Source organism: Phyllobates terribilis, unplaced genomic scaffold, assembly GCF_046119375.1.
Source record: "Phyllobates terribilis strain yellow unplaced genomic scaffold, ASM4611937v1 Scaffold_1__5_contigs__length_1240528914, whole genome shotgun sequence".
NCBI classification, from domain to species: domain Eukaryota; kingdom Metazoa; phylum Chordata; class Amphibia; order Anura; family Dendrobatidae; genus Phyllobates; species Phyllobates terribilis.
The window spans coordinates 799,731,337-799,746,380 of record NW_027362761.1 but is presented as its reverse complement, the minus strand read 5'-3'; the positions used below and the strand labels follow the sequence as shown (position 1 = coordinate 799,746,380).

Below are 15,044 nucleotides of genomic sequence, written 5' to 3'. Positions count from 1 at the left end.
GATATGCAGTGCCTTTTTGCCTCCAAACATGGTGTGTATTACGGCATCCAACCAGTTCAATTTTGATCTCATCTGACCAGACTATACTCTCCCAGAATTTCACAGGCTTGTCTAAATTTTGTTGAGCAAACCGTAAACACGCTTGAACATACTTTTTGTTCAGCAATAGTCTTGCGTGGTGAGCGTGCATAGAGGCCTTGGAGGTTGAGTGCATTACTTATTGTTTTCTTTGAAACAGTTGTACCTGCTGACTCCAGGTCTTTCTGTAGCTCTCCACATGTGGTCCTTAACTCTTGGACAACTCTTCTGTTAATTATTTTCATTCTTCTGTCTAAAATCTTGCTGGGAGTACCTTGTCATGGCCATAGTGAAATTATGTTCTTTCCAATTCCGGTTTATGAGACTAACAGTGCTCACTGGAACCTTCAGTAGTTTAAAAATTCTTGTATAACTAATGCCATCAGTATGTTTTGCAACAATAAGGTGTCGAAGGTCTTGAGACAGCTCACTGGTTTTACCCATCATGAGATGTTTCTTGTGTGGCACCTTGGTAATGAGACACCTTTTTATAGGCCATCAGTTGAACCAGCTGATATTATTTTTCACCAAGTGGCAGGATTGCTTTCTAATTACTGTAGATTTCAGCTGGAGTCATGCCTTTTCATGGCTTTTTGCACCTCTCTTTCTTCATGTGTTCAATACTTTTTCCCTGTATCATTTCTCATTATTACACATAACTTAATTTATGGACATCTATAATTTGATTTCTTTGCCTGTGTGGATTGGGTGAGAATTTTATGTCAGTAGCACTATTAGAAATATATTTACTTAGAAAATTGTTGACATGTTCAATACTTATTTCATCCACTGTATATATCTGCAATATGTCATCACTTAAATTTTTGGTGGGATCCAATTTTTAAAACCACAAAGTTTACTAGAACAAAAATGTGACAGCACTAATAAGGCATATCAGCACAATCAGAAAGTTTTGACTGATAATCCAGGACTGTACAAATATTTCAGTTCAACTAAGCAATATATTGAATAAATTAATAGTAAATGCAAATATAAGAAACTTTGGAAACTTAGCATGATTCAATAGTTCATACGAGTTAAAAAAAAAAAAAAAATTATCAGAGAATTCTGGTACCACCCTGTCTTGCTAATTGCCAATACAGTGAGGTGTCAGGTTGCACCTCCTATTACACTTTATGAAGAGGGAAGAGGAAAGAGAAGTAAAGAGCAAAGGGAGACAAAGAAAAATTGTGCTAAGCTTTCTAAAAAGTCTTTTACCTCAACCCATATCTGGATTCACATCTAGACTGATTACTATTGCCCTGTAATTTACTCAATATCTCTACTGCTGCGGCCTGTGTGCGAACTAAGGAATGAAGTGCAGGAACCCCTCTCTGTGTGCTGTGCTGTGATGTGTATGTGAGAGAGTGAGAGATCTCATCAGCTAGTCTCCTCCCACCAGCTCAGAGTCAGTTGTAAATTTAGAAATGAAGCTTGCACAGGGAAAAACTGGTGAAAATGCTGAGTACAAGTCATATAATTGCAAGAAATAGTCTTATTTCTCATGTACACATGAAAGTACAGTTACCTTTTAATCTTTGTAATGCATTCTGTATCAATGTGATCATTGACATTAGAACATTGGACTTGCATCTGTTGTGTTTTTTTCCTTTGCATATGCATCTTTATGCAGTGATCATATTGTTGAGCTGTGTATATATTTTTTGAATACATAAGATAGCAGATGTATAGCAGTATCTGTGGGGTTGTGGGTGTGTTAAGAAACACACTCGGATCTATACAGAGTAGCAGTACACAAAATTACCATTGATAAGCTTTTTCAAAATTTATTAACATTTCTATTAGTTGACTCCATTTCACATATATATATAGTATGGCATAATAGACCATTACTGTTACAATACCGTCTTCTTAAATGTTTACATTTAAGGTGTCTATGGTGACCTTAGTCTAAATGTATCTTTAAATTATGCAGTAAAAAATAATGAGAAAAAAAGGGTGTAACCAGCTCACCGTATTTGGAGTCCAGAGGCACGGAAACATCCTGACCAAACTTGGAATACAAACTGGAAAAGAAGAAAATCCCGCTTCTGGTAAGTGTAAATATTCAAAACATGTATTGAAGAAGTAGTTAAAATACAAGGATTAATATAGCAAACGGGGAGCAGGATGAAGCATGGTCATGCGTTTCGAAAAAATTTCCCATCAGCCCTAAATCCACATGCCATGAATTTGATTGGGTGAAAAACATATAAAATAAAATAAAGAAACAAAATTTACCTAGACAACCAAACACATAATACATATAAGAAAAACTGCTCCCCGATTGCTATATTAATACTTGGATTTTAACTATGTCTTCAATAAATGTTTTGAATTTTTATACTTACCAGAAGCTGGATTTTCGTCTTCTCTATTTAGTAAATAATAATGAATTATTATTGGTATATGATATCATATAACATGAATGTCAGCTGTGTTTGCTTGAGTTGTCTTCATGCACCCAAGATCCTTCCACTCTACAAAAAGCTCCAGAAAGATTAATTGGCTTCCTATGAAATAAGTTGAAAATAAGTGAAAAACTATTTTAAACCCCATTGGGGACAGTTCTGTAAAGTACTGTAGAATTTGTTGGAACTCTATGAATGTGTATAACTGCAATATACTTCTTTTTTTGCTTTGAAAAACCTTGAAACAGGAGGTCGAACTTCTCTGGGAGGTCAGGAGGGCTCAGAATCTTCATTTTCAATTCAGGATATCATAGAAAATTACATCTACTATGTACAGAGTGTCCATGACAGCGTGGAGCCAAGTGTTGACTACTTTAGTTTCTTTATGACTGATGGATCAAGCCAGTCTGAAGTTCTCAATATCACTATCACTATAGAGGTGAGTGTTGCTCAGTTCTAAATAGATGCTTGTGCAAAGAAGATATGTAACAAGGCCGATTTGTGATCTTTTTTCTCTTAAATATAGAAGTTCGCTCAAAAAAGCTGTTGGCCAAAACAACCATTTGAAGTGGTCAGTTTTACTGTGCCCCATGCTGCCTTCTTAAATATTTAATGGTATAATGGTGAATATGGCATTATGTGACACATGTAATTTCCTTCCACACTGCGTAACAAAAAGTAATCAGAGTGTACTGGAACAAATGAAAGTTTAATGAGAACATCAGAGCAAAATAAGCTCAAGTGATTTGCTCAGTTGGCTTCAAGCAAAGCATAAAACACTAATATGCTATCATTTAGGCTTATTCTAAACCGTAATATGAGCAGGCTACACGATGAAAGAATTTTGTAAAACAAAGAAGTCGTCTTAGTCTTTAATGTCTTGTGTCACAATGTTCCTTTGTGACCTATCTTATTTCAACTATAAAATGCACATGCATGAATATAATAAACTCTCTTTTTTACGTTTTCTAATTATAGGGCAAGAACGATGAACCTCCCCAAATATTTTTATTACCTGTAGTTGTTCATGATAGTGCAGGAGCAGTTATAAGGAATACCTGCTTAAGTGTCCAGGACATGGATACACCAGATAACGAGCTCATTTTTATTGTCACAAAAACACCAGTCCATGGTAAGTGGTTCATAAATTATGGCTAATGTCATCATAACTTATGGCTAATGTCATCATAAATGGAGTAAAATTAGTTTTATTGACATTACAGGCATTGAGAAATTCAATTATTTTTCTGATTTGTTAAAAAGCTTTCTTTTAACCTCTTCCCGTTATCTGCTGTTACATGTACTGTGCCATACCTGGTAGATAACGGCTGTGTGTCATAGCCAGGATCTTCCTCTAATAGCCATGGGTGGAACACAGCTCTTCCCTGACAGCATCATTACCAGCTCATCAGCATGGGGGCGCGTCATTCTATGTGCTGGGTGCCAGTGGGTTACAATGACAGCCGGGGATCTGTTAAAGACCTTCATGCCTGCCGTCACAGAACTCTGTTGAGCCCAGCCTGCGGCTCAGCTTCAAATGAGACTGTGATTTTTACTATATGCAGCATTATTAAAGTGTTGCAGTACATAGTACAAGCAATCGAACTATTGCAAGTTCAAGTACTCTAAAGTGATTAACAAATACTGTAAAAAAAAAAAAAAAAAACCATCAGCGGGATTCAAAGCAACCCCCTCCATACAAATTGTTTTTGGAAAAACATGTCTTTTTGATGAAGACAGACAATGTGGAAGCGTCTATTGAAAATGAACATAGAATTCTTTAGACATTTGGGAGAGTATTATAGTACTTTTACCTTACTACATTAGTAAATCCTTGCAAGATAGTTTTGGAGCAGCCGTGTGGTTTCAATAAAAGCTGTTGTTGGGAGATCCTCCGATAATGTTGCAACAGGTTATGTCTGCGATATGGAGACACAAAACCAGGCACCATGAGGATAAGATCCTCTAAAACCACTATAATTTTCCTTGATGGAAGAGAGGAGGAAACACAGGCAATTGTTGTTATCAATGCTCATTTGACGCCATTGTTAAAGCTTACTTTATTGTTTATTAACCTATTGCACAGCAATTTATATTGCTATATTGACTTATAGCTAAAAGGTTATACATAGAATGGTTTATTTTTTTAGGTGAATCAACCATTTATTACTCTATGTCCTTTGCTTGTATACTTTGTATATTTTTGTAATCCTAATAATGTTAATAAAAGTATTCATTCAAAAAGAAAAAGTTTAACCTCTTCCCGACCACCCACGTTTATTTAAGGTTAAACTTGCTGGTCTTTCTGCAGCTCCGACGTTTGATTACGATCGGCGGTCTTGCAGTGATCTAGACCCCCACACACCTCCAGGCGCTGGGATTCTAGTGCAAAATTCTAGCTCTGCATCGGCGACATCATCAGTGTGTCCTGATTGGCTCAGGTCCTGATGATGATATCCATGTGTTATCTTCTAGATTCCACGATCACGGCATTTAGAAGATTGTGAGAGGGAATGGGTTCCCTCTCTCAGCCCTCCGGCACCTCTGGAACGTGGTCACGGAGAGCTGAGGATTGTCATGGCAGCCGGAGGTCATATGATGAAGTCTGGGTCTGATATTTAGGGTGACCAGCCAGAAAAAGGGTCCAGGAGATCTGCCAGTGTAAAGCTGACAAGTCCATTGTACTGCAATACATGTGTATTGCAATGCATGAGAAAAGTGATCAGAGAAATAAAATTTGAAGTCCCATAAAGGGAAAAAGTAAAAAAAAAAAAAAAGTTAGATTTTTTTTAAGAAATATATATATAAAAAAATAAATAAATGAAAAAACATTTTACCAATAAATACATATATTTATGTAAAACCAAAAATAAATAAAAAAGTACACGTATTCGGAAGAACGCAATCTATAAAACTGTCACATTAGTTAATAAGATTAGATCCAGCTCACTTGGAGGTGTTCGGAGCCCGGAAACACCGTGTCAAGGCGTGGAACAATCGTAAAATGAAGATAATCCGGCTCATCAAGCCGTGAATAGGCTTTTATTCACACAAAGTGCATAACAGAGGACAAGATCAGCAGTACAGCTAGAAGAAATGTAACATCAACGCGTTTCGGGTGACAGCCCACCTGTAGTCATGATGTTTGACATTGAATGACCTAATAAAGTTGTATTTTCCATATTTGTCTTGGATTGTAAGGTTCCATACTCTTAAAATGAGGGTTTTACCCTGACTATAATACTTATTCTGCACATTACTAGTCCCAGTAATAGAGATCAAATGATGCCTCAGAATTACATTTTCAAGTTTATCTGGTCCACTAAAAGGTGATTTTTTTCAAGTGAAATGGAAAAACGTTCAGCTTCTGATCTGTGTTCTATGTTCCGTTGTCATTAAAATAAGTCTAGAAGAAATTTCGAAATCATTGCATTCTTGTTTTTTTAACATTTTACACAGCATCCCAACATTTCTGGAATTTGGGTATTACGTCCCTATTACTTATTTATCCAACTAACCATGTCTCCATTGTGCTTTCGGGGCTTTCCTAAAATTGATTCTATTTACGTGGTGGATATGCACATAAGTATCCTCACTTTTGGATCAAGTAGTTGATCTTATTCATCAGGTCACAGGATGCTCGTGCCCTAAGCATCCGATATTTTGTCTTCTCTTTTGAGAAACCTTTGAACATTAACAATCCTGATTGCAAATTAGTCAGATTCATCCTCCCCTGAGCACATATCCATATTGCCCATAAGTGGTAATCGAAAGGCCTACAGTTGATCTAGTCAGTCTCATGTATTAATAATATAATGCTATGTGTTAAAAAGCTTACCTGGTGAGGTGGATGCTCAAAGCCGTAGTTCAGGGTGAGCAGCATAAACTGGAGGCAATGGAGAAACGCAATTGATCTTGTCAGATGGCAGGGTTTACAGTATGGATTGAGCGAAATGAAAGATGAAGCAACTCCTGACAAGCATACAGTTGCTGATAGCAATGCTATCTCAATACTCAGACAGCAAGTGACTGCCTGATCCAGCCTTAAAAGGCCTTGGGTGATGATGTCAGTGGTGTTTGCAGGGTTACCACATTAACTCTGCGTGGATTGGCGACAGGGTAAGGAAACAAAGGTCCAGCGACTGATCTGGGAAAGGTAACACTATGCAAGAAGCTCTCATCAACTCAAATTGACATGGTGGAACACTGTGAAAAAGAATGGGTTCCGTGGATGCTCTCCGCTCATTCTCTTGATATCAAATACTATGTAACATTGTAAATATATACTTTGTAACCTATATTTTCTATTTCCCCACAAGCAACTATTAACTATGCCTTGATTGTTTTATTCTGTTTTATATATGTATTAAAAAATCTGTTTTTTAACCCACATTATTATCAATTCCTGCTGTTTTATAGTCCTTTTCTAATAATCTCATGACTTTTCATGGTTTATGGTGATTCAACTCAAAGTCAAAGTTTTGAATTTACTAAAGTCTATACTTAACGGTAACGAAATGAGAAAATAAGATGCTTATCACTCTGGTGTTGTAACCTACTTCTATTCTAATGTCATTTGACCCTGATCCATACTTTACAAAACATATTTAAACAAAAATATCAGTTTATATTCATCATATTTTGCTTTACTAAACATCTACGATAGCTAAAAGTGTTGTGTAAAAAAGCTTTTATATAAACATCCTGTTAATTGTTGCATTAATTGGCTTTTTTAAATAAATAAATGTATGCTATTTGATAATATTTTCTGTAAATTCCTCTAGGACATTTACGCCGGAGGCAATTCTACTCTGAACGATTGGATAATGGAAGGATCTTGTCCCAGAGCTCCTCTTTTACCTATCAGGATATATTAGATGAGTTGATTGTATACATTCCAGAGACTGGGGCTACACATTCAGATGAATTCAGGTTTTCTCTCTCAGATGGCCGATACACTAATACCGGAAGATTACAGTTTACTATAGAGCCACAGAGAAAAGAGCCACCAAGATTGGCTGTGAACAGGGGCCTACAGATCTCAGCAGGTATGTCTAACATGTAGAAGCCTATGCTATTATGAAAGTAGGAAAACTTAAAGGGGTTATCCAGTTCAAATTGATAAGTCTGCAATCACTCTGTGACTGCAGACTTAGGAATCCCCCAACGCACGCACTGTGCTCTGCTGGGATTTGTCGGTTTCTGAGCCGTGACCGGAGAGTATGTATGTGTTATACCTATATGTATATGTATTCACCTTGTCATGAGCAAAATTTGCTGAATAAAGTGCAGGCGAATAGCTCATTGTGCATTCAGTTTTCATTCATACTAATTGGTTGACCATCATGATCAAAGTGCAGTGGGTCAGATTTACTATTCAAAATGCACCACAATTCTGGCGTATATATGCTAGGCACCACATTCATTTAGTTTTTGACACATTTTGTACTTGGTGCACCAACAAAGCATGGCATCAAATTTTTGGTTTAAATTTCAAATGTCTATTCTGATCCTAAGCTGTCCACATTTGTGACAGTATTTATAAATCTGCCCCAGTGTATTTTCCATAATCATTTTGGTCACTATTATATTGGATGAAAATGTTCACAATATATAACATTATCATATGCAAAACTTAAAAATATGTGAGATCTCCATAAAAAAAATTTCCTGCACCAGCTTCTTGGGCAAGTTGATTCATGATGAATTGGCGTGACAAACTTATTTGAAGAGTGGAGAATCGTAACAAGGATAGCAGTGACATTTCAGGGGATTTTTGCCTTTAATATAAAATGTGGGTAAAAGTATTTACTTTTAGCGACCAATCAGAAAGACCACTGTAGTTTTAGAAAATTAGTAAATAACTGGACTGACTATGGTAACACAAGACACAGACTGTGGTGTGTATCATAGAGGCAGCTTCACACTATCGACCCTCTTACCATGTAGTGGAGAATGGCATGAACCAGCATTAGGAGTGGCCTTCTTCTTACCCTAGGTGTTATTAGCTGGCAACATGTGAGACCAGTCTGCTGCTTGTGAAGAATCTGAAGCTGAATTTGTGTAATTGTTAATGTGGTGCGGGAGGCTGCAGTCAGGGGCGAGGGGAGCATCATCCATTCCCCTGACACTCTACAGGAAAATGGAGGGGTTCTGGCTAGGTGTTTGTGCTGATGTTACCTTGGCGATACACCTCTGCAGACCGCATGTTGCCATTTGACTTGGCAGGCCAGGACCAGATGAGGTAGAGATGAATGAGGGAGCGTCGGTACGACTCCCCACTAGTACTTGCAAAGTCTTTTCGATGAGGGCCACAAGCTCCTTGCTGTGCCACTACATCTTCAACTCTCCGTGGGAGAACTCGTGTCCCAGTATGCGACACTCTAGCGTTCTCTCCAGAGTAGATAATTGTCTGCTTAAAGGGAATCTGTCAGTAAGATCAACCCTCCAAAGCCGTCTGTATGTAGGTCATAGGAAGCTAAATAAAATGATATCTGAGATCTGATGCCTTATTCCAGAGAGAACCACGTTTTTCTTAAAGGACCTCTTCCAGGCTATGGGGAGGATGTTACCTGGAAGATAACTCTGCATCCAGAGTTTATTTTAAATAGAAGGGGAATTTACCAGTGTGAGACAAGTAACTAACATAGAACAGGAGAAATGAACTTTGTCTTCTTGCAGACACATTTTTTGCAGCTTTTGAGCTCTGCTGTATTGCAACAACATTACAACCCTGTCTGTCTGTCTGAGATGGAAGCTGAGAGGAAGCTGCAGATGTGTCAGGTATAATCACACACAGCTCTGCAGTGGGATCAGGAGAGCAGAGAGCGGCCATTACATGTCTTACTCTAGTAATGCCCTCGTTCTATATAAAATAATCTCTGGAGGCAGAGTTATCTTCCAGGGAATGTCCTCCCCATAGCCTGGAAGACGTCATTTACATAAACTGATAGAAGATGATTTATCAATAACAAGGCATCTGATATGAAGCACACAGGTAGGACTTTTTTCAGCAGTATATAACCTGTATGCCCATATTAATAGCGTAGATACGTCAAATGTGGTGACAGATTCCCTTTAAGTCCTGTTCATCTAAGATGAGGAATCCTTCCTTCAGCTCACTCCCCTTTAATTAGGTCTCCTGGACTTTTGCTCCACATGGGCAAAGGTCAGTACCAATAAAGTAGGCCTCCTGGCCTGAACTAAGGACCTTGTCCCTCTTCTAACCTGAGTGATGTTCTATCCCTTTAAGAAGACCTCCTGGCCTGAGTTAAGGACCTCAGCTGCTTCTTACCTGATCGTTGGTTTCCTTCAGAATGTACTATCTGACATATCGTAGTCTTCTCTCTTCACACACAACACTATTACTATGCAAGTCTGCAAGCAGCTAGACATTGGATCTGTTCCTTCTCAAGTAATGACGATCTGCCAACAAGATCTGCCAACAAACAGGAAATTGCAAACCTGTATACCCATGTAAGTTCTCCCCTACTGGGCTTTTCCTCAACTATTAACCCTACCTGCCGCTAACTCACTGTTGCTAGGCAGAAAATAGATAAACAACATTTCAGAACATCACACTGCATTATATAGCCATCACATCCTCAAGGGGGGAGTGTGGGCAGCTTTTCCACTCCCTTACTTAATAATTTGCCAATAATATTTAATGTATAAGTTCTTGTTGTGTGGACCTAAGCATAGCTGTTTTCTAATGACAATTTATTATCTGTATTATTAACCAGGTTCAACAGCTACAATAACTGACCAACATTTAAAGGGAACTGACATAGATTCAGATGATGACAAGCTGAGATACATCATCAAGAGAGATCCAGCTGTAGGACAGCTAGAGATATCAAAGAATAATAACCTGGTGCCAATTTCTGTTAGAGGTCTGGTTTCCAGCTTCACTCAAATGGATGTTAATAAAGGTAAATATTAACTATATTTTAGTCTCATGACGTTAACAGGCACAATCTGGTAATAATTTGCTAGTCATCCCATATTTTATTCACTTTACCTATACTACCCTCTACTCCCACCCGATGTCATTATATTGTGATAAAGCTATATTAAAATGCTTTGGCTCCTTAGCTTACCTCACTAGATTACTTCTTTCTTATATTTAAAAAATACATTGATAAAATAAAGTACTATGTTACCTGGTACTATTGCTGTGTGCTCTCCGTTTGTAGGATACATTCTGTACAAGCACAATAAAGGAGAATCAGGAGGAAGTTTCTTTTTTAAATTTGATGTAGTAGATTCGGAAGAGAATACACTGATTGACCAATCTTTCTATATTAGTATATTGGGTAAGTGTACCATGTACTCTTCTACAGACTCAAATATATCCTGTGACAAAATGTATAGCTTTTACCATGTTGGAAAACAAATGCCTGTTTTATAAACATGACCCATAAAGCAGTTTTGTTTGGCTTCCCTTGCTTTTAGAAGACAGACTGCTGCCATCAATTACTGCCAACAAGGGTCTCACCTTGGATGAGAATACTTGGAAAAAAATCACTACACAGCAACTGTCAGCTACAGATCGAGACAGCGAGCCCAGAGAACTACTGTTTCGCATCACTAGGCCGCCTAGCCTTGGGCATCTGGAGCACATAGGCTCCCCAGGTACTGGATCACTTGTAACCTCTCCAGATTGTCTGTGACATTTTAAGGGATATTAGTTATAGAGCATCTGATTTAGGATTCTGCAAATGTTTGTAATACAGAATAAATATTTTGTATCAACTAAATTCACTGTACAATCATATGATTCAAGTTAAGTCTGAATCAAGTACGGGGAAATATTCTACATGGACAAAAAGTATCTGCCTTGATTTCAATATTTAAATACTGTAAGGCTAAGTTCAGACAAGCAATGAACTTTGTGGACCAGTCATGTCCTCAGATTACAGACGTGCCTGGCCCCATGTGCAGCTCTGTGTGCACGTCTGCATAGTTGATGGGTGCAGGAGCTGCCTACTATTTACACGCACTAGTCTAGTTCATAAATCAGATCAGAATAGTATATACCACAATGTTTTCCACGCAGACCTCAGAAAATAGTCCTTGTTTGTGTGAATGTAGCCGAAGGCACACATGAAGCACCTTTATTTTCAAATATTTTATTTCCCTATAGTTATAGTGGTAATCTACAGGTAGATAACCTTTAAAGCATGCCTGTTTACTGGAAGAGGAGCTACAGGGAGAAAATGAAGTCCTATTATCCCTGCAGCTGCACTCTTTCAGTCATTGCAGGGGACTGTAACATTCACTGGTGACTATACTATGAGAGCACTGTTATCACTCCTCCGGCACCCTGACTGTCAGCTAGCTCCGCAGCATATGAATACAAATCAGACTGTCAGTCAAGGTGCATGGGGAGTGATCATAATGAACTCACACTATAGTGAGTGGTGACTGTTACAGCCCCCTACACTGCCCGATAACTGGAAGTGGCTGCAGGGAGAATAAAACTTAATTTTCTCCCTGTAGCCACTGTTCTGGTAAACCAGATTAGCATGATTTAAATGCTATGTACCTGCAAATGACCACTATATCAGCGTAAATAGCATTTTGTAGAAGACAGGCTCCCTTTAATTCAAGTATTTTGTTGAAATCTAAAATCTTAAAGCTTGCATTGTAATCACGCATATGTCTTGTACTTTGTGACATTGACAAAATAAATTCTTTGTGTGGGTGTTCTACCCCTTCTCGATATATTAAGGGTGATTTAGAGGTACTGTAATGGAACATATTTATTGTAAATGTCTAATTTACTTTGTGCCAGAAATTTCTCTACATTTTTTATACAATTTGGTTTATGGTATTGTATCCCAAAGGGGTTTTCCTCCATTAGGAAACTGTTGCACGCAGGCTCAGTTAGGTGTGAAAAGACAAAATGTGCTTTCCTTACCTTCCGAGTCCAGCGCTGTGTCTCTACCGCTGCCCCAGTTACTGTTGTTTGGCAGTTGTGATGTCTTTTCAGCAGTGCAGCAGCAAATTATTGACATCAGCGGCTTGTGCTTCCTACATTGGCAGAGCCACTGAGCTCAGTGATTGGCTACAGCGCTGTCGACATGACATCACCACTGCAGCCACACAACAGAGCCCAGGGCAGGCATGTTTGTTTTTGTTCCTGAAAATGGAAAACCCCTTTAAGCTTTATCCCTTGTCCTTGAAACCATGCCCTTTTGTTGCACAAAGTGTAAAAGCAGCTAAAACACATTAAATGTGAAAAAAACCTGCAATAAATAAATTGCAAACATATTTTAGCTTGGGTAGTGTTAAAATAAAGGTGGGAGCTGAAGGTATATGACAAACCGAAGCACAAAGTATGTAATTGCTGCACATAGTGACTAAGCTGTGATATTATAATACTTTATCAGTACCAAGTTACATATTGATTTCTTATTTAAGGGTTAATGTGATGGTGGTTTTGCTTATATGGTTTCTTAATGAAAAAAAAGATTGGCAACAGCTATTCATGGTTGATTATTTTTTCTCTTTTGTAGGCATAAAAATTAGCAGCTTCAGCCAGGCAGATTTGGAGTCCAGAAGTATCCAATACATTCACACTAGTGCTGATGAAAAGCATGCCGATGACTTCACCTTCACCGTCTCAGATGGAGTCAATGAGGTAGAAGAATTTTTTGTTTTGTTTGATTCTCAGTTTACAGGACATTTGTGCTTGTTTTGAGGTAGACAATAAATAGGCCTGCAGCAGATTTCCCAAGGTGCACATATTATTTTCTTTACCGTTTCAATTTTGCTAGGTCTCATCATTGTTTATTTGGCTGCATCAGTTAATCTCATTCAATTCACATCCCCCTCTAATGCCTTCAGCCAAGAGTGTTGTTCTTTTCAATATATACAGAATATAAACTACATTTTAATGCGGCTTCATTCATCCTGATATTTCATTATTATTTAATTTTGAGCCTTTTCTTGTATTAAAAACTGTAACAAGTACAATGCCAGTCAGATATGAGAATAGTTCTGCATGTCTGGTACATTGTGTTCACAATGGGCACTATTATAGCTGTTATTGTTGGTTGTTCTTAATGTTAACAGCAGAGCTATTTTAAAAAGTGCTAAATATTAGTATTAGCAAGAAATTAATAAGGAAAAGCTTCCATGTCTTAGATGTGTCGTACAGCAAAAGAATTGCATGTCTCTCTTGGGTTTAAAGGGGTTATCCACTACCAGGCAACCCTTGTTCATACACCACACTTGGCCCTGTTAGGCTATGTGCCCACGATGCAGAAATGCTGCATATTTTTTCCGCTTCTCCCTGGCAGGAAAAACAATGCGGTTTTTACATGCGTTTTTCCCGCCAGGTGACCTGACACATGACTCAATGACGTCACCGCAGGTCCTTCACACCACCGCAAGCAGTGCAAGAGACCGGACTCAGCGGAGATGACACCAGAAGGACATCGGAAGGTGAGTATAATCTTTTTTTTTAATTTTTTTTTTTTACCATTCTTATTCTTTTTTTTTTAAACTAACTTGGTCACAATATATAAATCCATGCAGGTTGCATGGATTTATATAGTGTGACCAAGTTGTCAAGCACTTTTCCAAGTGATGCTAAAATCGCTTGGAAAAGCGCTTGATAGGCTATGTGCCCACGATGCAGAAATGAAGCAGAAAATTTCTGCAGCATTTCTGCATCTCCCTGGCAGAAAAAAACGCATGACAGGAAGTGGTGGAGGCGGAGCCTGCCGTGTGCTGCAAGAGTTGTGCTGTGTGTGGAGAGAGCTCCTGGGAAGGGAGGAGAGCCAGGCGGAGGTGACCGAGCGGACCGGGAGGACCAGTAGGAGGCGACCGGAGGGACGAGCGCAAGAGAGCGCTGTGGCAGCGTGCAGTGCCGGCCAGCGGAGGGTGCCAGGTGGTGGTGACCAGGAGGTGATCAGGAGGACCGGTAAGAGGCGACCGGAGGGACAAGCGCGCTGTGATAGCGTGCAGCGTCCCTAGAGGAGGTGAGTGAGGGTCAGGAGGCCGCGATAAGCGGCCCTACTGAACCCAAGTGTGTACTGTACTGTATTGTATTTGTATCTGTATTGTAATTGTATTGTATTCCCTAGTCCATATTTAATTGATTACCCCCCCGTCCATATTTAAATTGATTCCCCTGAACACCCCCGTCCATATTTAACTGATCCCTCTGACCACATTAAATTGACCCCCCCGTCCTCATTTAATTGATCCCCGACCACCCCCCGTCCATATTAAAGTGATCCCCCTGACCACATTTAAATGATTGACCCCCCCAGCCCATAATTGATTGATCCCCCTTGTCCTATTTAATAGATTCCCCTTGTCCACTTTTACTCATCCCCAGTCCCTATCTATTTGCCTTATCCCCCACCATATTTAATTAACCCCTGTCCATAATTAATTGATTGATTCCCCAGACCACAATTAATTATTTCCCCCGTCCATATTTATTGATATTATTGATACTTATTGATCCCCAGTCCTTAGTTAATTGACCCACCGTCCATACCTATTTATTTGCTTTACCCCCCATCCTATTTAATTAAA

General features: G+C 38.8%; 1 protein-coding gene across 1 annotated transcript in view; it reads left to right on the top strand.

Moving 5' to 3' along the window:
- The window catches only part of FRAS1 (Fraser extracellular matrix complex subunit 1), a 626,357-nt gene that overhangs the window by 521,576 nt on the left and 89,737 nt on the right, over positions 1–15,044 (top strand). Inside the window, exons 42-48 of the mRNA XM_073637084.1 lie at positions 2,738–2,928; positions 3,468–3,621; positions 7,274–7,537; positions 10,232–10,420; positions 10,685–10,804; positions 10,944–11,123; positions 13,010–13,134. Coding sequence (XP_073493185.1) covers positions 2,738–2,928; positions 3,468–3,621; positions 7,274–7,537; positions 10,232–10,420; positions 10,685–10,804; positions 10,944–11,123; positions 13,010–13,134 — 1,223 coding nt within the window. The remainder of the gene's footprint in view (positions 1–2,737; positions 2,929–3,467; positions 3,622–7,273; positions 7,538–10,231; positions 10,421–10,684; positions 10,805–10,943; positions 11,124–13,009; positions 13,135–15,044) is intronic.